This window comes from Erpetoichthys calabaricus, chromosome 12, assembly GCF_900747795.2.
Source record: "Erpetoichthys calabaricus chromosome 12, fErpCal1.3, whole genome shotgun sequence".
NCBI lineage: Eukaryota > Metazoa > Chordata > Cladistia > Polypteriformes > Polypteridae > Erpetoichthys > Erpetoichthys calabaricus.
Genome location: NC_041405.2, coordinates 108,053,289 through 108,077,642, shown reverse-complemented (window position 1 = coordinate 108,077,642; position 24,354 = coordinate 108,053,289). Strand labels below are relative to the sequence as shown.

Genomic DNA, 24,354 nt, shown 5'->3' with positions numbered 1-24,354 from the left:
ATTTAGACGAACTTCCTTCACTCAATATAGTGGGACATTTTTCTTTGTGTTAATTTGACAATAAATCAATAAAACTCACTCTTTACAGAAATGCAATGTAAGCATCCAAATGGCATATTTACCCTCAGTCTTCAAAAAATGCAGACTTAATGTTTGTTTAAAATTGTCTTCTTCATTAGATGCTCTCTGTTTCACTAACAGCATATGGTAAACATAAAAATAGCTCAGATTTCCTGATAAAATGTTGGTTTAACCAGCTATAAATCAGAATGTGGTTTATCCCCCATGTGTCAAATTACTAATTCAAACAGACCACATTAATTGATGTATAGAAACACATTTCTAAGTGAGCATAATTAGAAAGCTTTAAAAAAAAAATAAAAAAATAAACCTCTTTCACGGAAAAGACAAAGTTTAGTCTTTCAAACCTGACTATGAAAAGTGAATAAATATTCTTACATTGTAACAAAAATAGTATTGGTCTTGAAAATTGGTGACAATAATGGGGTATTATAAAAAAGCAAGCAGTTTGCAAGTTGTGGACTTTCCCTTCATAAAAGAGGTCTTTCCTCTTTGAAAGCATGCATTCCTCCCACATCCTTCAGCTCTAGATCTCCAATTTAAGAAGAATGGTAATTAGAGAGCATCTCAGCAGTGTGCAGCAATGTGATTAACTTTTTGGCTTTTTTCCATTGTATGAAAACTCTAGCAGGAAATAAGTTATAGAAATTCAAGGCCCCTCCACCCCACCCCTTACACTTTAACACCATCACATTTTGCTTTTGTCCTTAAATTATTTAGCTAGTAGTCTTTAAAAGAATAAAAAACTTAATCAGGTGTGTTTTAATCAATCAATACGATAAGTGCTGTGACAGTTTTGGTTAGTGGACTTTCAAAAAAAATAACTTGCTTATGAGGATTTTTTTAACACAGTAATTGAATATGGCAGCAAATTAGTGCAGTGAATGTCTGAATGTACATCCAAAACCAGAAAAAGATAATATCTAGCAACCTAAAACACTCCTATTGAATATAAGAAAAAAAAATGTTATTAACATGTTATTTATTTAACACTAGCTGTCTCCTGCGGCTCTGCCTGCGTAATAGTGAAACAGGACAAACTTTAAAAATCAATAAGCAAACAGGTATTGCTAACTAAGCGGAGGCATGGTATGGTCCAAAACGTGGTCTGAGGTAGACTGATTTGAATGGAGGCTGTCATGTGAGTGAGGAGGTCCCATCCAACTCTCCAATCCTAACTTCACGCTTCCCACTTCCCTCGGCCCGCAGCCTCTGTCTCAGATTCGGGTGAATAAATCACTCCTGTAAGCGAACTATCATACTAAGCGCGATGACAGAAGTAGCAAAATCAACCGGAATGTTCAAGCAAATTATAGAAAAAAACCTGATCCAAATTCGTTAAATAGTTCTCTCATGAAAAGTGGACAGACAGACGTTGGATTTTATATATATATATATATATATATATATATATATATATAGTGGCAGACGACCAGGGACCTTGCCCCACCGGGACGCCTGGAGCAGGAAAAGATCAGGAGAGTGGCAATATCTCCTTGGGGGCAAGGGGGCAGCCCCACTGGTTTCCATCAGGGGCTATGGATACGGTGCTGGGAAGCTAAACCCTGTGGGGGTCCTGGATGGTTCCCGAGCCCTGGAGGACAACACTTCCATCACACCAGGAAGTGCTGCTGCTCCAGGAACTGTTCACGCCCGGAGTGCTTTCGGGTGCAAGGGCAGCACTTCTGCTGCCGGAAGACCATCAGAGCACCTGGAGCACATCCGGGGCGTTATAAATATATATATGAGAGAGAGAGAGAGAGAGAGAGCTGTGAAAGAGTATTTAACGCTTTCTAATTTTCCTATTATTGTCATTTTTTGCTGATAAATTAAAACTAGTACAAACTTTACTTGTTTGATGAAATATAAAAAGATCCATCCATCCATCCATCCATTTTCCAACCCGCTGAATCCGAACACAGGGTCACGGGGGTCTGCTGGAGCCAATCCCAGCCAACACAGGGCACAAGGCAGGAAACAATCCCGGGCAGGGTGCCAACCCACCGCAGGACACACACAAACACACCCACACACCAAGCACACACTAGGGCCAATTTAGAAACGCCAATCCACCTAACCTGCATGTCTTTGGACTGTGGGAGGAAACCGGAGCGCCCGGAGGAAACCCACGCAGACACGGGGAGAACATGCAAACTCCACGCAGGGAGGACCCGGGAAACAAACCCAGGTCCCCAGGTCTCCCAACTGCGAGGCAGCAGCGCTACCCACTGCGCCACCGTGCCGCCCAATATAAAAAGATACAATATAGAAACAGAAAAGTACCCTGCAGTGCAGCAGGTTTGGACAGTTAAGCAGCAGCATCAAAGGTGTATATAAAATTACATATATTTTCTGTGCTATATCTAGTTAGTCCAGAATTCTGCAGCACGTATCATCACTCAAACCCCATCTATTCACCATATTACTCCGGTCTTGCAGCAGCTTCATTGGCTCCCGATTAAGTTTCGTATTGATTTTAAGATTCTACTATTAACATTTAAGGCCATCCATAACCTCGCCCCTCCATATCTGTCTGACCTTCTTCATGTTGCCATTCCATCCCGTAACCTTAGATCCTCTTCCTCCACCCATCTGACTGTCCCTCCCGCCCGTCTAACCACCATGGGGAGCAGAGCTTTCAGCCGTTCTGCTCCCAAGCTCTGGAATTCATTGCCTGCGGATCTCCGAAATATCAAATCATATTCATCCTTCAAATGTAAACTTAAAACGCATCTGTTTAAAATGGCTTTTTCTTTTTCCTCCTGATTATAATGGTTTTGTTTGGTTTTAATTTCTAGATTTTCTGATGTTTTAAGTTTTTTATAATTGTGTCTTTTATTTAATTATTTATTTATTTATTTATTTATTGTTGTTCGGTGTCCTTGAGTTCCCTGAAAGGCGCCTTGTATAAATAAAATGTATTATTATTATTATTATATCTTCATTGAATTAACCATCCTGGTCAGGTGAGTTATTTTATGAATCAACTTCTGCAAACTGAGCTCTTTAAGTTTTCCTAATAAATTAAGCTTCTCAATTCGTCACTGAGACTGGATAGTAACTTGAGCAATCAGAGGTACCTTTACCCTGTTTGGGCAGAAGAGTATTTAATGTCATTTTTATGATTAACTTCATAGAGTCCAAATCAATGGCAGCTTTGAGGATATGCAAGCCGATTCCAAAAGAAAAAGACTGAAGTCAAACAAGTCACCACAGCCAGAAAATTTTCATCCTAGAGTGCTTTGTGAGTACACATATAACCCAAGCTGTGTATTTTTCAAAATACTCTGTACAGTGGAGACATGCCTAAAGAATGGGAGTTAGTAATTTTTGTTCTATTTTATGAAAATAAAGGTGACTGGCCAGAGACACTGTTCTCTGCTGCTTCATCAAAAGATAATTTTGTGTTCCAGACCACCTTTAATTATACAGTATTCTGTTTATGTAAATCATTAAGCATCTTAACATTTATATTGACAATGTGTTTTCACCTTTTGACCACCTCTGTTGTAAATATGGAATTCACTCGGAATCTCTGTTTATAAAAAATCTGCCTAACTTCCCTATTTTCCCAGAAAAGTTCATACTTCAAAAGTTCTTTTAACAAAAATATGAGAAACAGATGGAAATGGTTAAAGGTAAATTTTGTGTAAATGTTTGAAAATTTCTTTACACGGAGAACCACAGACACATGAAATATGTTACCATGTACAATGTATTGTGATAGACAGCAGTACTTTGATTACCTTCTGTATTTGAATTGAGGGTATTCTGAACAAATAAGCTGGATAGTACCGATGAACTTTGTTGGGCTAAATTGCATTTTATCTGAACCGCAGCACATATTAGTGCTCTTTCAATTCCACTGAAGGAGTACCAGATGGTGTCAAAAAATAAATAAATAAATAAACTAATCTTCAACTAGATTACAATTTAACAATGGGCAGGACTTCAACTGTCCCTGCTTAGTATTATAAACTTCTACCTAAAATGATAAAATCAAATTTGCTTAGACAACCTACACCTCACTGTTACAAACATTTTTCCAATATGAAAATTTAATTTGTGAGATTACCAGAGCACAGTTATGATTAGTGCATTAACAAATGAGATAAATCAAGAGAAATGCATATGGTTATGGAGTGTTGGCTTATATAAAAAGATTGTGAGAAAAATAAAAAATACCATTAAAAGATTTTTTTTTTTTTTTTAAGGACACACCACCATCTGCAACAGAAAAACATTATGTATAGTCTATAGCAATGCTTAAGCGTCAAATGTTTAATATTTTTACATAATGATACAATATATTCTACTTATTTATAACTTGTCTCATACACACATCATTTATTTAATAATATAGGTGATAATGGTACTCTTATATCCTTTGCAATACTGCATTCACCATTGTACTTTAAAAATAACACAAATAATTTCAGCTTCAAAGAGCTGTATTTTAACATTTTAAAGTGTGTACATTTATTGTCACATTAAATACAATACAGATGGCTGACGTTTCTTTCTCTTCTATTTCTTGACACTTGCTTAATAGTGGATTTATTTATTCTGGAAACACAGAAATTAGAAAAGAAAACTGCTCTGGAGGATTGTGGAAACCATTTGCAAATTACCTGGTATGCACTGGATATGCCCATCTTCTGTTCGAATAGTAAAAGTTTCACCAGGATTCACTTGTACCAGGATTACCTGAACAAACAAATTGAGATATTTGTTTAAATTAATTTAATATTACACCCATTCCAGTTATACATTCCCACAAATTATGTCATTCTTCTGAAGTTTTGAAACATATTTGTTTTTGTGGGAGTAGCATCTTGAACACAAACGCTGCCCTGTCTGACTCAAAAAGCCACATGGGAATACATCACCCCTGCCAACAGCATCCTCAAATAAACAATGGTATGGAGTTTGGCACAGTAAACACCCCTGCTTCCTGTGAAATGTACACTAGCCTTGGAAAAAAAAGCAAACATCCACAGTGGCAGTTGCAGCCTTGCAGCTGCATCCACAACTACAGTATCTGTTGTGACAAAACATTCTAAGCATATACAAGAGACGCACACTCCAAGAGATGCATGTTGAATAGATATTTCTTTATTTTAGTGCTTCTGCATTAAGTGTATGTGAGATCTTAGTAAAAAATTAAGCAGATGTAAGGTAATGTAATTTATCGAAGGTCAATGGCCAGTCTTTATTATATTTATTTACCATAATATATATATTTCTTTATAATACGTTAAATACACTAAAACCACTAAGAGGATATTTTCACCTTATATTGATTTACTTTATTTTTCCATCTTATTTTATTAAGAAGCAAACATCATCAATGAAGGGTTACTACATCTCTGAAATAATAAACAAAAAAAGTTTCAATCAATTTTAAATCTACTGATAATGTGGTAATATAGCATAGTCTGTTCATTGTCTTTGGTTGCTAGCAAGCATTCCATTTACAGTAATCCCTCCTCCATCGCGGGGGTTGCGTTCCAGAGCCACCCGCGAAATAGGAAAATCCGCGAAGTAGAAACCATATGTTTATATGGTTATTTTTAGAATGTCATGCTTGGGTCACAGATTTGCGCAGAAACACAGGAGGTTGTAGAGAGACAGGAACGTTATTCAAACACTGCAAACAAACATTTGTCTCTTTTTCAAAAGTTTAAACTGTGCTCCATGACAAGACAGAGATGACAGTTCTGTCTCACAATTAAAAGAATGCAAACATATCTTCCTTTTCAAAGGAGTGCAAAGCAAGCAGTCAAAAAAAAAAATCAATAGGGCTTTTAAGTATGCGAAGCACCGCCGGTACAAAGCTGTTGAAGGCGGCAGCTCACACCCCCTCTGTCAGGAGCAGAGAGAGAGAGAGAGAGAGAGAGAGAGAGAGAGAGAGATAGAGAGAGAGATAAAAAATCAATACGTGCCCTTTGAGCTTTTAAGTATGCGAAGCACTGTGCAGCATGTCCTTCAGGAAGCAGCTGCACACAGCCCCCCTGCTCACACCCCCCTACGTCAGCGCGAGAGAGAGAGAGAAAAGTAAGCTGGGTAGCTTCTCAGCCATCTGCCAATAGCGTCCCTTGTATGAAATCAACTGGGCAAACCAACTGAGGAAGCATGTACCAGAAATTAAAAGACCCATTGTCCGCAGAAACCCGCGAAGCAGCGAAAAATCCGCGATATATATTTAAATATGCTTACATATAAAATCTGCGATGGAGTGAAGCCGCGAAAGGCGAAGCGCGATATAGCGAGGGATCACTGTAGACTAAAAAGGAAGCAATTACCAATTACATTAAACTAATTGCTAAAAGGATGTCTAAGGACCATAGCTAAACAAAGTGAGACTAGCTTGTGACATCCATGCTGGACAAGCATAAATGGAGAATAATTCCAAAAGACAATAAATAAAAAAGCATTTTGCGTTGTTTCATAGAGTCAGATCAGTGTGGGGGGTTATGTTAGAGCACGTGAGCTTATTCAGTGCTGCAGGATCAACGCACATGTTGATCTTTTTTTTCTTTCAGTAATAGCGGCAACATAAATCCACACCCAATCTGACGCTGTTCGTTTTCAAATAATATTGCATTAGTGCGATGATGTTTTCACATATATTGTCTCTTTCTTTTAGGTGTGTAATAGGAACCACAGCATAGAGAGAAGCGTGTACATTGTAACAGGTACACACGTTGTAAATGTAGGAAAAACTATCCTTGCTTGTGTGTGAACAGTTAACATTTGAATCTGATGATTGCATATAGCGTTGAACTTACTGCTCTGTACTATTCTATCCTCTGCATGTCCTGGAGTATAAAAGAAACAGCAAACAGCAGCATGTGGGGACTGGAAAGATCGGGGAAAAAAAACACGCAGTCACTGACTACAAACCACAAGATGTTATGCGAATGAATATGAATAATATGAATAATGTTGCATCCGTGCCACAAAGTTTTCCGAAATGTACTATACAGGTCATAAAACGAATAATTCCAAATATCATATATATCTACGTCTGTGTTTTTTTGACATCATACACCATAAGGTGCACACTAATTCAGTATGAGCAGGAACACTCAATAAAACTGAATAAAAAAAATTAAGTGACGGTGAGATACGAAGAAGGCAGATTCACCAGAATTTGTGTGTCAGCTTACAGTATATCCCTCCAGATGATAGAATGTCCAGTTCCATTGTCTCAAAACACCACTCACATCTCCAGTTATTCCGTTTCAAAAGAAAAATAACAGCGTCAGATCCCTGGGTGGGTGGGGGTGAGAGGCGGTAGTATGTATCATGATTGTGATTTAGAGAGAATAAAAGTTAAAAAAACGGTAACTTTTACAAGTCCTATAAATGCACACCGTGTGTTACAGACGCAAACCAAATGTATGTGTGTACTGTATAATATTAACAAAAAAAGCAGCTCACTACTGAAAATGGCAAATATAGGAGTGAGTGGGGATCGAACCGGGGACTCTTGATTGCAAGTCAGCAAATCTTACCGCTATGCCAATGAAGCTGTCTCTTCCTTGAACCTTTAGTGAAAGTGTTTACTTGATCTTTGGACTTCAGGCTTCATACATTATATAGTTTATAGCCTACATTTTGTCATTTACTACTAAAATATGAAAAACGTTTCTGTTTTAAAAATGTGTTTACACAGATTACTGTAGAAATGGAACACACATGAAATGCGTGTATTCCAAATAGCGATCTATTATTTCCACTCTAAAACTCCAGCACTTCAGTCACTCCCAGATAATCAAACAAGGCATGAGCTGGGAAAACTTAATGAATGTTCTGCTGTGGTGGGGGATGGAACAGCCGGCTGCTTGCTGCTCGTGTTAATCGGCACACTTAGAAGACAAAGGAGAGGTGAGAATGGTTTTAAGGTGGGCCGGATCTACGAGTTTTTTTCGTAGACACTGGTAATTCTAGTGTTAAACCTCTGGTAGTTTATTGCTTACCTTTTCACAATTTTAAGCCATTTGTTGCATTTCAACTGATTAAATTTGAAGAAACACTGGAAAATCATAGGTGTTTCAAAACTTTTGACCAGTAGTGTATCAATTTATTTTGGTTTCACAATGCAGTTACCTTACATTTAATTATTGCAGGTTCTGTTTCAAAATTATCTTATTTTTAAAGACTGTTTTATTAAACAATTGGATTTTTCTGAAAGGCACATTTCTGAATGTCTCTTTTAATGCAAAGATTCTACCTACGTCAAGCCACTGTCACAGGTGGCTCTGGGTGGTATCTAGCTGGGACGCCCCGGAGGAGGGCTTACGCCTCCTGGTGGCTTTGGGGACCACGGGAACTGAACTTGGAAGCTCAACCCTATAGGGACCCGTGGTCACTGCCAGGGGGCGCCTCAATGCCTTTGGAGCCCTGGCCCTCAGCACTTCCGCTACACCCAGAAGTGCTGGGGGGGAAGAAGACCAGGGACACCTGGAGTGCTTCCGGGTGCGCAGCCAGTACTTCCGCCACACTGGGGAGTGCCGGCGGAAGCTAATCAGGAGGCACCTAGAGCACGTCCGGGTGTGTATAAAAGGGGCATTGTGAGGCCTGGACTTTGGGGGAGTTTTGGGGGTTTGTGTGCAAATTTGTATAGAGCTGACTTGTAAATAAACGTGTGGTGGCGCTTAAAACGATGTCTGCCTGTCTATGTCCGGGCAGTCTTTCACACCACATACAGTGAAAGGCTCATTATCATTGGATAGCTCAGATTCACACCTTCCCAACTATGATGAATAGTTGTCTATGATTGGTCATTTGTACTAAATGTCACGGGTGTGCGAAAATGGTAGGAAATATATTGTGTATGTGACAGCTTAATTGGTATGCACAAGCTTCTGTGAGACTGCATACAAATTGTTTCGCTGATGTACAATATCACTTGAAGTTTGTACTACTAGGGATATGTCTTCATCAAAAAAAAACATTTTTGAGAAAGTCCTAACAAAACTACAGAATGTTAGTGATACAGAAAACAAAGACCTTGAGTGACAGTTTTGACTCTACTGAGAACAATGGGTTTGTTGAAGGACTTGATGCTATGCTTGACTTATTAGCACTGCATAGTTTAAATCTGAAGCGTTGCGATGTTCAGTTACCATACGTGGATACAGTCTGCTACACGCCCCCCACAATATTAGTTTTCTAAGCAGTGCTAATCCGGTTTCAACTTCTATGCTAGTTTCACATGAGATTCCCCAGACACTCCCTTCTCTTTCAACAGAATGTTACCTGCTGCGTGAACTTTCATGGAGGACCACTCTTTGATTGAATGTATACGCCAACTGACAGCTCAATTTGAGTCCAGCCATTTGACCATATGTCAAATTGGCCATATGTCAGTCAAAATGTTTAAAGGTCAATGCAAACTAAGGTTCTGTGTGTCTGTGGTGGGTCATTGATAAACATATTTTAACTGCCAGTACGGAATAGCGCAAACCAGTTTCCAAGTCTTTGTCCATATAAAGGCAGTGTTTCTCAACCACTGTCGCACATTCAGTTGGTCGTAGGGTTGCCGTCATTGGTTTGTGAAGTGGGTGGGTAGCTTAAGCCAGTGATTCTCAACACAAGGGTTACGAGTGCCGTTGTTGGTTTGCAAATGGGTCATGGTGAATCGTCTAAGCAATCGACTGCGCTGTGGGATATGTTTTCAAGTTTACAAGTAAGCTTGCTTCATCAAGGTTTGTAATTGCTACTAGTGTGTTTTCAAAAGAATTTAAAAAGGCAAAAATGCGTCACAGAACCATAATGGTTGAAACATACTGGTGTAAGAGAAAGCAGTGTGGGCTGAATTCATTAGCCATGTGGAGTGGCACAGATCAAAACAAACCTTAAGAGGCCCTCAATGAGTCAGAAAACATGAGACCCTGTGAAATAATAATGAAGATAATAATGAAATGGGAAATAATAATGAGATTTATTACTGCAGCTGGTTTTAGGAATTTCTATAACAAACACTTTGTAGTTTCCCTGTGGCCTTCACCTGCAAGTACAAATTGCCTTAACTCGGTCAGTCATACATCGGCGCATGACTGCACTTGTATTACACCAAGATGCGCACAATTTCTACACATATGCATACATACAGTACCTGAAACTGCAATGCATGTTTTGAGAGAATTCTTGGTGGAAGAGACGGTTTTCAAAAAGGGATATACTTTGAAATCTATTAGATATGCCATCTAAGCTTGGTACAATGGTAGCTGACAGACTGCGGCAAAAAAGAAAACTGATTCCAGGGTTGTGCATCATAAAATGTTTTGGTTATGTATGGAGAGAGAGTGCTAAAATGTCTATATTGATGTGAAACAAAGGGTTTCAATCACATGAAGACTTTCTTTAATACCCACTACTCATGAGTCGTTTGTAGCTCCTTTACTACATAGACAGAATATATGTTCATTTTTGGGGATGTAATTTAGTTTCAATAATGTTAAAAACCCCTTAAGGCATAAAGAGTTAATAAACAAAATGTGATAATTGTTTGATGAAGTGACTAAAAGATGTACAACTTTTCATGCACTAACTTGGAAAATAGTTAACTAATCCCCTGAACGCCCTTATATATGCATACCAATGATGTATATTTTAGATGAGTCACTACTTTGTTGAATATAGCTAGGAAGGGCTTGGTTATATCCATCATGTATTATTTACTGTTGCTTACATTAAATCTCCATCAATGCTAGCAAATACAAATGTTAAAAAAAAAACTTGAATTAATGTCTCAATAATCTGTGATGAAACGGTTTCCAAATTTATTTTGTGTTCAAAGGCATACAGCACTTCAAAATGCAGAAGGTGCGTTATGTTTAACTGTATTGAGAAAATCCAACACAGAGGGGTCACAACAAATTAATTAGCTAAGCTTGCATCTGGTAATTTTTCAGGTGTAATTTTTTATTGTGTACATAATATATAATTGGGCCAAAATACACTTTTCACAGCATACATGTGACGATGTGGGTTCTTGTTCCATGCACCCATCTCCCTTCTGGGAGCTCTTGAACTCAACACCGTCGGTAATGTAACCAGATGAACTGGACAATGAAGACACCAAAACAAAGCAAGTAGTGCTTTTATTAAAAAACAAAACCAAAACAAAGTGTTCAAATAAAGTGCAGTGCTCCAAAACATCATTAAATTAATAGTCCATTAAAACCAGGGTGAAAAAGTGGAGGTTAAAATCCAATAAATAGTCCTATTAAAAATGAGGTTAAAATACTGGCGGGAAGCAGTCTTTTTAAAAACAAAACCTGGTGCCTTCTTCTACTGGAGGCTCCCCTGCTTCTCCTCTGCTGTCTCTGCTCACTCGCTCACACTGCCATCGGCTCTTGGCTTCTAGCTTCACCTTCTTTCTCATCTAACCTCCATTCTCTCTATCTTTTTTCTCCCCTCTGCACTTGTGCTCCTGCTATATATAATGGGGACATGGCACAGGTGTGGCGATTAGCAGCTCCCGGTATCAATTACGGATGCCGTGCACCTGTGCACATAAGCGATGAAACGCCCGTAGCACATCACGACCAAGAACCACTCCGGCCACACTACCACGACCCCTCTATAAGCCGGAAGTGCATCGATTATTTATTTAAAATTGGCCTTTTATTCTGAGCTGCAGACTCGCTATATCACAATACACACATCTGAAAGTAGTACCATGATCTGGAATTTGTTTTTAACATGGATTCAGTAAAATAGTTGAACCGTACACCTTAAAAAGAGCCATGAAAAAATTGATGCCATTCATCATTTTCCATTTTGTAAGAAATGTCAAATGAAACATTTCCTGTGGTGAATTACTGTTGACTGATATTTGCAAAGAGGCAAAGCAAACTGCACAAAAACTAGAAAGCTGATAGAATCTATGGTGTATTTAGGATATAAATCAATCAATCATTCTATAATCTACATAAATCTTTACTCTAAACTGAAAGAGAAACAAGTATACTATACAGTATTTATAGACTGCAGCCTATAGTACACATTTCAGCACAATTGCCTTAACCCTTTAACCGCCAACTCCCTAAATATCCCCCACGCCAGGCGAAATCTGAACAATTTTCGTTTTTTTACTTTTTTACATTTTTTTTACATTTTTTACATTTATTCAAGCAGTATTGACCACTAAATGTTGTGCAAGTTGCCAGTGTATACACGAAATCTATAAATGTAACCTGAATTCTCAGCTAAGCAAAACATCTTGATACCAAACCGTGCCCTTTTCAATGGTAGATACTGTCGAAACTGTAAGCGGCCCTTCCACGACAATAAACTTTCATCAACTGCAACTGACGGTCCTGGCATGTAGGGCAACTGAAATGCTTCAAATAAATGATCAATCAAAGGACGTAGCTTGAACAAGTGGTCGCGGTTTGGATCTTTCTTATCTCGCTCGTTTCTGTTGTCATTCAAATGAAAGAATTTCAGCAGCAAAGAGAATCGGTTACGTGTCATGACAGCTGCAAAAATAGGTGTTGCATACATAGGATCTGTAGACCAGTACATCTCAATATCTGGTTTTCTGATTATTCCCATCAACATCAAAATCCCAATGAATTTTTTCATTTCGTTTTCATCAGTGTCAAACCAAGCACGAACACGGGAATGTGGAGGTAAATTGGGATTTTTCTCAATAAACTGCTGCATACAGATTTGTCTGATGAACAAAATGTCTGATCAAATCAGGTGACACAAACAGCTCATAAAACTGCTCAGCAGTGTAATTGTTTACATCAACAATAAAGCCACACGTTCCCTCAAACGAATGCAGAAAAGGTAGTTCACCACGGGCAGCAGCCCAGCTGAGATGCTGGGGATACACCCATTCAGCGCCGTCCTCCGATGCGTCTTCATTCACAGTATCATGCAGCGCACGTTGCTGCTCATCACTGTCGCTAAAATCTTCTTCAGAACTGCTACAATCATGATCAGAACTGTCCAAAATCGCCTGCAAAGCCTCACTTGAAGTCAGTTTACGTTTCGCCATATTCACAGCTGTTACATGCGAATCACGTCACATGACCGGCCAAAACAACCACAGACTTGTCGAAATACAACGTAGTAATAATACCCACGCCAAACCGTCAGTTATACTACTTGCCAGGCATTCATATAACCACAGGCAAATGTGCCGGATAATTCCGGCAGTATGGCGTTAGCAATAAAACAACGGTGCCGGATATATCCGGCAGAGGGCGGTTAAGGGGTTAAACAACTACAGTATAGTGTGGGTCATTTGAAATTAAGCTCTTTGGTCTTGAACTACATCATTATTACCAAAAAACTTTGCTGTATTATAGGATCCTACATACCACATGCACTTCAGAAGAAGTCCTCCACCTGAAGCTAAGCATGTTTGGGTCTGGCAAGTACTTAGATGGGAGACCATCAAAGAAAACCTTGGGTTAATGTTGGAACAGGTGTTGGTGAGGCCAGCAGGGCACGCTTACCCTATAGAATAAATGTTGATCCCAATGCCAAAGTAGAGTAATGGGGACAATGTGGTATAAAAATGGTGTCATCCTTCAGATGAGTTATAAAATTGAGGTCCTGACCCTCTGTGGTCAAAAAGGATCCCTGGGCGTCCTTCATAAAGAGTAGGGTATATCCTGATGTTCTGGCTAAATTGCCTTCCATGGCCTACTTATTCTGGCCAGTTAATCATCCCTTGTCTCTAATTATCTCATTCTCTCACCCCTTCACCACCTAATAGTTCTTGTGTAGTGAGCGTTCTGATGTAAAAATGGCTGCCACTGCGTCATCCAGATAAATGCTACACATTATTGGTGGTTGAAGGAACTCCCCACTCATTATGAAAAAGTGCTTTGAATAGTGAGAAAAGAGTCACATAAATGTAAAGAATTATTATTTTAATCACAAAGACAGTAAATAACAAAGAATCCTGATCTATTCCTGGATCAACTAGAACTCTTCAACTGTTCAACACTAAACTTTTTTAGAATTTAAAACTGCTTAGTTTGTTTTGAAATGTATGAAATGTTCATTTCTGAAGAACAAAGCAAATGTTTCCCTGATAAATTGTGTCTGGTATTGTTAGCAGGAATGTCTATACAGCAATACAGATACTTTAATTGTTTTTTTTCTGATTGCTGCATTACTGAACCACTATGGGCAAAATCAAAAATTAAATCACCCTTCCTGTCTTGCTTTACTTTAAATGTCATCTACCTTTTAGCTCTGAAGAAGTCTTTGCTTTTCCCATTCTGATATTAAAGATCAATTTATTTGACATATAAGCAAATCTACTTGATTCTGAACCAATTACAAGTAGGTCAAAGCTACAAATTTTATCGCTAAAATCAAGTCAATCTTTAGATACCCAACATATGGAACTGCTACTTATTCAAAAAATTAGTACTTACAGTGTATAATTTAGGTTTATTCTGGCATTTCTATTGAGTTGCCTGTTACTTGAACAAACTGAATTACATGATTTCTTGTATTATTGTATATGTAATATAACCAAGTCAAGGGTCCACTGTAGTATTGCATTAAGATAAATCTACAGTGAAAATGCCCAGTAATGTAGCTAGTTTAATCTAATGGTCATCTTCAGTTGATTCATTTGTAAATATCAGCAGATCTATGCTTAGCACACTGTGCTTTTAGAAGTGGAATAATGAAAATAGCTGTTGTGTTGGTCATGATGATCTTATCTGCCTTAATAAAAGCTACAATTATTAACAAAAAGAAAACATTGTCTCTGATGATGCCATGTAATTACTACACTGAAATACTTAACAGGATGAAATATTTAGCCTTTGTAACAAATGCAAATTAAATTTACAGCAATATGAATGAACAAAGCCCTAATTGTGCATAATTGTGTTTGTTAACAAAATGAAGCAACTCCTCAAACATTTAATTTGTTGTTTCTTAGCTGAATTACTATAGAATGCCAGCCTGGAAGCTGCACTTAAGAAAAACAGTTGTAACAAAGTAGATGGATGGATCAGTTAAATAAAAGACTACAATACAAGCAGTTTTGCTTACAATAATTTTCATATAATCCTCTAAAAATCACATTGAATGAGAAACAGGGGAACTGTGCAAAGCTGCATTCAGTTAAAGTTTGTGAGAAAGATAGATGGTGGTATGTGTGGTATGTAGAGAGAGAGATGGAATTAGGAAAGAGTGAGAGAAATGTGTGGAATGTGAGATCCAGGACTAAAAGCCACAAACATCCTTGGGAAATGGAGTGAATGGGGGGGGGGGTGAGTTTGTTTTACACAGGTCACCAAGGGGTTAACAAAGTCTTCCTACAGGGAGGTCTAAATGTTTAAGTCCACCTTGGATGACAGCATCTAGAAGTTACTATATTCAAAACAAGTGGTCAATTCCTTTTAGTCTTAGCCACACACACACACATGAAAAAACAACATGAGATTTGTTAGTTACATAGGTAAAATATTACTTGCATTGGGAGGTTTGAAAGACCTAATCCAATCCCAAGTTAAGAGAAAAACCAAAACAATTTTAATTTGAACTCTTTTAATTTAATAATACCTATAAAGCTGAATAAAATAAACAGTCAAATCAGATATAGTACTTAAGTCTTGGACTGTTGTCAGTTTTATTTTTATCTTAACAAAAACAATACTTGCCTTATACATAGTCAAAAAGAACATTAGACTAATAAAGACTTAAAAGAAAAATAAGGTAATGAGAGATAAAAACAAAATTTTATAGATTAGCACAAGAGTACAAAAACTAAAAGGGAATAAAAAAAAAGCAAGGTAAAATGTTTGCATACTTTAAATACAGTTTGAATGACTTGAATGATCTTGCAGAAATGTTAATACACTAATGCTGCATTCACTGGTTTAAATAAAAAGCATTATGCACTTTGCACAGATGAGGCTTGACTATCTGTGTCACTCCTTAGACCTTGCACCAAGTGACTTATACTACTTAGTCTTCTGAAAACAACTTGGGTGGTAACTGATTTTAACTAATAATGATGTACATAGATTTCTGTTTGCACAGCCTTGACATACAGTGCATCCGGAAAGTATTCACAGCGCATCACTTTTTCCACATTTTGTTATGTTACAGCCTTATTCCAAAATGGATTAAATTCATTTTTTTCCTCAGAATTCTACACACAACACTCCATAATGACAATGTGAAAAAAGTTTACTTGAGGATCTTGCAAATTTATTAAAAATAAAAAAACTGAGAAATCACATGTACATAAGTATTCACAGCCTTTGCTCAATACTTTGTCGATGCACCTTTGGCAGCAATTACAGCCTCAAGTCTTTTTGAATATGATACCACAAGCTTGGCACACCTATCCTTGGCCAGTTTCACACATTCCTCTTTGCAGCACCTCTCAAGCTCGATCAGGTTGGATGGGAAGCGTCGGTGCACAGCCATTTTAAGATCTCTCCAGAGATGTTCAATCGGATTCAAGTCTGGGCTCTGGCTGGGCCACTTAAGGACATTCACAGAGTTGTCCTGAAGCCACTCCTTTGATATCTTGGCTGTGTGCTTAGGGTCGTTGTCCTGCTGAAAGATGAACCGTTGCCCCAGTCTGAGGTCAAGAGCGCTCTGGAGCAGGTTTTCATCCAGGATGTCTCTGTACATTGGTGCAGTCATCTTTCCCTTTATCCTGACTAGTCTCCCAGTTCCTGCCGCTGAAAAACATCCCCACAGCATGATGCTGCCACCACCATGCTTCACTGTAGGGATGGTGTCTGGTTTCCTCCAAACGTGACGCCTGGCATTCACACCAAAGAGCTCAATCTTTGTCTCATCAGACCAGAGAATTTTCTTTCTCATGGTCTGAGAGTCCTTCAGGTGCCTTTTGGCAAACTCCAGGCGGGCTGCCATGTGCCTTTTACTAAGGAGTGGCTTCCGTCTGGCCACTCTACCATACAGGCCCGATTGGTGGATTGCTGCAGAGATGGTTGTCCTTCTGGAAGGTTCTCCTCTTTCCACAGAGGACCTCTGGAGCTCTGAAAGAGTGACCATCGGGTTCTTGGTCACCTCCCTGACTAAGGCCCTTCTCCCCCGATCGCTCAGTTTAGATGGCCGGCCAGCTCTGAGAAGAGTCCTGGTGGTTTCGAACCTCTTCCACTTACGGATGATGGAGGCCACTGTGCTCATTGGGACCTTCAAAGCACCAGAAATTTTTCTGTAACCTTCCCCAGATTTGTGCCTCGAGACAATCCTGTCTCGGAGGTCTAAAGACAATTCCTTTGACTTCATGCTTGGTTTGTGCTCTGACATGAACTGTCAACTGTGGGACCTTATATAGACAGGTGTGTGCCTTTCCAAATCATGTCCAACCAACTGAATTTACCACAGGTGGACTCCAATTAAGCTGCAGAAACATCTCAAGGATGATCAGGGGAAACAGGATGCACCTGAGCTCTTTCGAGCTTCATGGCAAAGGCTGTGAATACTTATGTACATGTGCTTTCTGAATTTTTTTATTTTTTAATAAATTTGCAAAAATCTCAAGTAAACTTTTTTCACATTGTCATTATGGGGTGTTGTGTGTAGAATTCTGAGGAAAAAAATGAATTTAATCCATTTTGGAATAAGGCTGTAACATAACAAAATGTGGAAAAAGTGATGCGCTGTGAATACTTTCCGGATGCACTGTAGACTTCTTCTGGGTGGAGATGGATGCTTAGATAGACAGATACTGTAGATAATGTACATGAACAGAGAGAGAGAGATTGTACTTTATTTGTTCCAAGGAGATAACTATTTACAGAAGCTTAAGAAATATTATAACAAACAATAAAATCAAGCCCCTCAAATACACAGAAAAATTACAAGACAAGAAATTTTTTAACTTGGCTAAAGGTAAGACAGCAGCCTCAGTGACGCATTGTTCAAAATAGGCATCAGATTTGTCTTCACTCTAACCCAGCACTACTACCTTCAACAGGCTGACAGTGTGCCCCTTCTTAATCAGCTTACAATAATATTATTATTAATAATAATAATACTGGTGGATCAAAGGTCCAATGAAATTTGGAGATACAGTGGAACCTCGGTTCACGAACGTCTCTGAACACGTACAAATCGGGTTACGACCAAAACGTTTGCCAAACTTTTGCATCTGTTCATGACCACACACTCAGTACAAGAACAAGCCAGTTTCCCTTCTGGTTCGTACGCGCCAATGATTTCCGCACATGTTCAGGCTCTCCCTGTACAGTACATTGTTCTCGGTCAGACGTGCATCGTGCAGAGGGACTCTACCTCAAAACTGTAATCACCTCTCCACCCAGTTCCTCCTCACTTCCTTCATGCCAGAACTCGACTCATGCAAGGTTAGTTTTTGTATAAATTGCAGATTTTTCAAATGTGCATTCTTTTTCCCTATGCTTAAAATTCATTTAAAAAAAAGTGTTTACAGCGATCGGTTCTTAAGGCTATTAACGTGAACTCCTGCAATGTTACTTTCCTGTTTTTTTACGACTGGTTTTTAAATAAAGTTCGGATTTGTTCAAATGTTCCTTTTTTTCCCCGTGCTTAAAACTCATTAAAAAAAAAAAAAAAGTGTTTACAGCGGTAGGGTCGTAAGGCTATAGCGCGAACTCATGCAATGTTAGTTTTCTCTGTTGTTCAAAGTTTTCTCAGTGTTATTCAATGTTTTTACATTTAGTTTACTATTACGATGTGCATTCTATGGTCTAATTAACTATATTTGTGCTTAAAAATCTTTAAAAAAATATTTACATACAGTTCTACGGTCTGGAATGGATTAATTGTATTTACATACAATCCTATGGGGGAAATTACTTCGAGTCACGACCAAACCGGTTTACGACCAGAGTTTTGGAATGAATTATGGTCATGACTCGAGGTTCCACTGTAATGTGGGAAAGCAGGATGTCTGCCTGATTATAAATTTACAGGTTTTCAAATAGCGTATGAGATCCCATTATATCTGCTTTTTGAAATAACTTATTGAAGTTTTTCAAACCTTTCCCTGAACACTGTTGGCAACACAGTTGACTCAATAATCAAGAGACCATATGACAAATACAAAGCATGTAAGTAAACAAGCTAAGTTTTGGGAAAAGGTTTCATGGCGAGTATTGATCAGACAATCATTGTAAAAAGGTTTTCCCACAAGATGCACAATTCACATTTTTAGTTTTCATTATACAAATCCACTGGATAACTCTGGCATTGTGCTTCCATTGTTGAATTTTGTTCTCTTTCCAAGAAAATGCATTGTACTGCTCAAAGTCAAAATAAGGTTGACTGCTAATTTGCAAAGTTCACAGAAAATAGGATCTGACTAACATAAGAGTGAAGGAAAAAAAATAAGTAAATACAGTGTAAGTAAATGTAGTTCAGTTGTAGCACACATCTTACTAAAAAGATTTTAAGGAATAAAATATTAGCTCGATTTTATGCTATTTTTTCGTTAGTCAATGTACAAAATGAAGAATGTTTGTTATGCAAGAAATATTTATTATGATGAGGAGAGAGTCATGAATATTTATTCCTTTCATTCATAGTATTTTACAATATTGACAACTGACAGTGTAAAACACTGATATTAAAAAAATTAATAAATGGGATTGCATGCAACTGAACAAAACCAAACTCGTAGTTGTCTCAAAATGGCTTTTAAGTGGTTCTGGAACATACTTAAGAGAATTCACTTTAAGTTTCTGTGCAGGACTACAGCTTACCACTTCCCATCTAATTTAACTGGCATAGACCTTGTCTGCATGTATGCACTGTCACCCAGGAAACACAGCAAACACATAAAACCATGTGATCACAAGATCGTGACCTGACTAACCAATGTGAGAGAAGAAATACAGGAGCTACAAGTTTAATTTAGTGTGCAAGATGGCATACGTGGGATTATACAATTAGAATTTAAATATACATCACTTCTTAAGCGATTCTTGTTAAAAGGGAGTTTTTCAAAGCATTTCAAACATTACCAATTATGACTGTTAAGTATAGGGAAAAAAACAACACATTATGTATATGTAGTGAAACAGTAATTGAGATTACAAAAAATCTAGAGATGACAGAGATTATTAATAAAATATATAAATTAGTAAGCATCATCAACATTTAGGAAAACAAATAGATTTTACAGCTAACTGCATTTACCTGCAAAGAGGATACATCATGTGTGATTCATAAAATGATTATATAACCAAATATTTTAATTTTGTGCATGTAACTATGCAAAAATAAATTACTCAGTAGAAAAGTTGAAATCACTGATCATTAGAATATACCTTAAGAATTACATCGGTCCCAGTGACAAAAAAAGAGATTGTCTATGGTGTACTCCATTACTCCACTTAAAGTGGGCAGTAAAAAATGAGCAAAGACATTTTGTGTTTTGTTAAAATACAAGAGAAAAACAAATTTTTATTTTCCAAAAATCCTATCAAACCATTAAATCACTTTGGCAATCTTGATAAAAATGAAGCTTTTCCAGTAAAGAGTTAAATGCCATGTGTGTGAGATCAACCACTTCCACTGGGAATGATGGCAGTCTTTACACAAGATCAGCCTTTTAAGCATAAGAAGCCCATTCAAGGGTTGACTGAAGGGGTCCCTGTTTTTTTTTTTTTTTGCAAAAAAGGCATTGAGATCTTGTGTGGTAAGGGATGCTGGAATGTGTTGAATTCCTATGGAAAGTGTTTCAGAGTGAAAGGGGGAGGGGGAATCAAAAACTTTTACTATCATTAATGGCAAAAAGTATGAGTAGGTATTTACAAAATAGTACTCAACAGAAATGTACAATTAAGAAAATATTAACATTTTCCCTTTACTCAAATTGCCATACAAGAATATTTTTTTTTATTTCCAATTTGGCACTGGTCTCAAGAACAAGTTGGAAAATAGCAAACATTTTTAGTACAGTTGGAACCAGCTGCTGTAGCTTTTTATTGAACAATCAGCAGCTGCTCAATAATGCTCCTCAACTACAGATGTTTTCTCCTCCAGTGGAGTGGAATAATAAATATTTTCATTAAGCCACAGCCTTTTACAAGAAGTAAAAAAAATATTATTTACAGAGTTTTAGGAAAGCTCAAACCACAATTGTCTTTTTGTCACCTGGGCAAAGATTTTACTTACGAAAATTAAATGTCACATCCCTTTAAAAACGTCACTCTGGCAATAACATGTTTTACTTTTGTTAATAATGAAACAGGCCCTTACCTAAAACAAAACCTTAAATTCCCACCAGTACCTGACTAGCTGAAAGATCACTATTTACATTTATTTAGCACTCGATCCGTAAGATTCACTCAGGAATCATAAATGAAGACTGTTAAATAAAATGAATTTAAAGGACAAGAACCTTTCAAGGACTTAAAAAAGTCAACCTGTTACTTGAAGAACAAGTAATGAAGGGTTGGGGAAAAAAAAAAAAAAAAATCAGGGACTAGACTAGTAAGTGGACCTAGATCCCTGGGGTCCTGAAACGGTAGTGTTAATCACTAAACCATTGAGCCATCTACCAAGAAAGGAAAGAAAAAAAAATTCTCTGCTTTCCAGATTGGATAGGAAAAGGTCTAAGAGGCCTACTCAATTGAAACCTGCAATGTAACAGTGTATTCTTTTGAAAAGGACTGTTATTTAGAGGAAAGTATTCATTTCTTTAAATTAGGGCTCTAAATGTTTAAAGTCAGTTATTTACAACCTCTCCTGCATTTCAAAAGGCTTATCCTCAAGGCAGTTGAAAAGTAAGTATAATTGGCTTACGGGGTCATGGGTGGGGGTTTGGGGGAGGTAGACAGGAGTGTCTGGGTGTTTTGATTGTGCAGGCAGCAGCACAGGCAGGGACTTGTTAACCATTCCTCAGAAATGTGGTACCAAGAGCAAGGCCAGCAAGTTTAATAGGTCAGTTCAACTGTTAATGTGCCCCAGTGCTCTCTTTTCCTGTTCAGGAAGTTTACATGCTAACACAGCGCTTTACACTTTTTTTTTTTTTTTTTAAACTGGAAGTGTTGTAGAAGTCCAGAAAGTTGTCAGGAATGCAAACAATGAACTCAAACAAGAAATGAACCAGTACAAGACTGGGGATTTTTTTATGGGATTGGGTTGGTTAATGCAGTTCCAAATCAGTCTAAGCTACTATCCAAATGGAAGGTTTAAACAAACTGAGGCAGCAGTTGTTTACCAAGTGGATTCAAAGTTCTTGTTCCTTTATAAAAGATAAAATCAAAAAAGCAAATATTTGTGTTCATTGTGTACAGTGCAATATTATCACTGTAGTTTATTTCTCTTTATGATTTACCCATTTGAGGCGAACAGTTTAGCAGTGTTTAACCTATTTAACAGCTCTAGTGTCTTGCTTTCAAAGTCATTTTATGCAATAAATTCACACAATTTCCCTAGATCTGTGAGCTTTTTTTCTCCTGTAGATATTTCAGTGTCCTCACACATTGCTAAGAGGTGCATGTTTAGTTATTTGGTAAACCATAAATTAGTCCTGTATGGGTGATTTTATCAGGTTCATAAAGGTGATAAATAAACTGGACTGGAAAGAAAATAGGAATGGACAGATGTATTCACTTTTTAGGATTAGGGTTACCTTAGTAAGCCACAATTTTTTCAGCAGTTGAAATAATTTTTATTTCTACTTCTCAGTTTGGTCTTGAATGTTTGAAGATAAGGTACATTAAGTGTTACTGTTGATTTAATTGACTGGAATCTTCCAGAATGTTAAAAATAAACAGTAATTAAGCAATGTTGTACTACACACTTTAATTTGATTTAACACACAACTATCATAATGTTATTTCTTTTCCACTTTTATTTTATATAACCTTATAAGTATATATTCCTTGTGAAACCTGTAAAAATACAGCAAAGAAGTAACAATAAAACAAATCTGGTTCTCTTCAAGTCAGACGTTATACTCATGGCTAAAGTGAAAAAATGTTCTTTTTCTTTTGTCTTGCAAAATACAGAGTCTTAGAAAACACTTTCTTAACATAATAGTACATCCAAAAAAAAAACAAAAAAAAAAAAAAAAAAAGTGTTTTGTTTTGTTAATGGAGACCTGGCAGTTGAAAGGTTATGTGGTATTGGCTTGATTAGGACTGGACTTTCACTTCTATGTCCACTTTACAATTTCAACCGATTTCCATGTTTAATGCAATCCCTTTTCAATAAATGGATTTTGATTTTCAAAAATATTTAATCTTCCAAGGCACATTTCAGTCTCAACTTTCTGAGTACATTTCTCATCAATCTGTTGCTTATCGTGCATAAATACATGATGCTAAATGATACCACATGGCAATTTTTGAGAAGAGTGTGTCACTGAATAAGCCAAATATCTCTCTACAGTGATGTAATATATTTTCATACCATACACAGTCATGCTGTTATCACTTGAAGAAAAGGGGTGGGGGAGTGTAGGAATAGTAAGTGAAATCTCTGTCAGACTCATACTAGACAAACACTGACTTTCTGTATCTCTCTATATAAAGTTTCTAATTTAGGATGGATGAATTATTGATGTCATAGCACATGTTCATTATTGCCTAGTAAAACCATCTGTGAATGACAAAAATAATCAAAAGATAATGGTGCTTTATAGACATTCTACTGAAGTTTATCAAGTCCATAAGTTTAAAGGATAATTGCAGCACCGAAAAGAACAAGCCGGTTTATCAACATTTTTTTTAAATTCTACTATTCACGTTAAAAAGCGTATTTAAATGGCATAATTCAAAGTGTTGGAGGCATAAAAAGCGAGAAAAAAAAACTTGTTAAGAACAACAGGACACATGAATGAACCATTAAAAATATCTTAAGTAGCCATGTGTGTATGTTTTGCCTGAAAATAATTGTCCTTTTATCTTATTCTTTTCCATTTTACATATTTAGCCACAGTCATGAGTGAGACTCAACATAAAGCAGTTTTGAGTTTAAAGGCATAATATTGAAGACATGCCAGCAATAACCAATATGTGCTGCTTTACTTTAAAGGTTTGCAAACTTGTTCTTTCCCTGTTACTCTTTACTTAAAGGAACTGCTTTCATTATAATATGTATTCTATGAAAATGACACAACTGCACAGAATGTGAACATCAGTTAAAAATTCACTATTCTTTTGTGTTTATTGATACAATGACTAGTCCACTAGGTTAAGAGATGGGTATAGAAGAGCTTCTGTCTAGGTAAAATGAGTGCATAGGTGATAAGTTGTAAACAAAGTCTGCTATTCTTTTTTTTTTTTTTTCCACAGA

General features: G+C 37.3%; 1 protein-coding gene across 1 annotated transcript in view; it reads right to left on the bottom strand.

The window, feature by feature from the left end:
• Nucleotides 1-24,354, bottom strand: part of LOC114662485 (fibronectin type-III domain-containing protein 3a-like) — a 142,447-nt gene that overhangs the window by 65,451 nt on the left and 52,642 nt on the right. Inside the window, exon 3 of the mRNA XM_028815976.2 lies at nucleotides 4,713-4,788. Within this exon, the coding sequence (XP_028671809.2) occupies nucleotides 4,713-4,788 (76 nt within the window). The remainder of the gene's footprint in view (nucleotides 1-4,712; nucleotides 4,789-24,354) is intronic.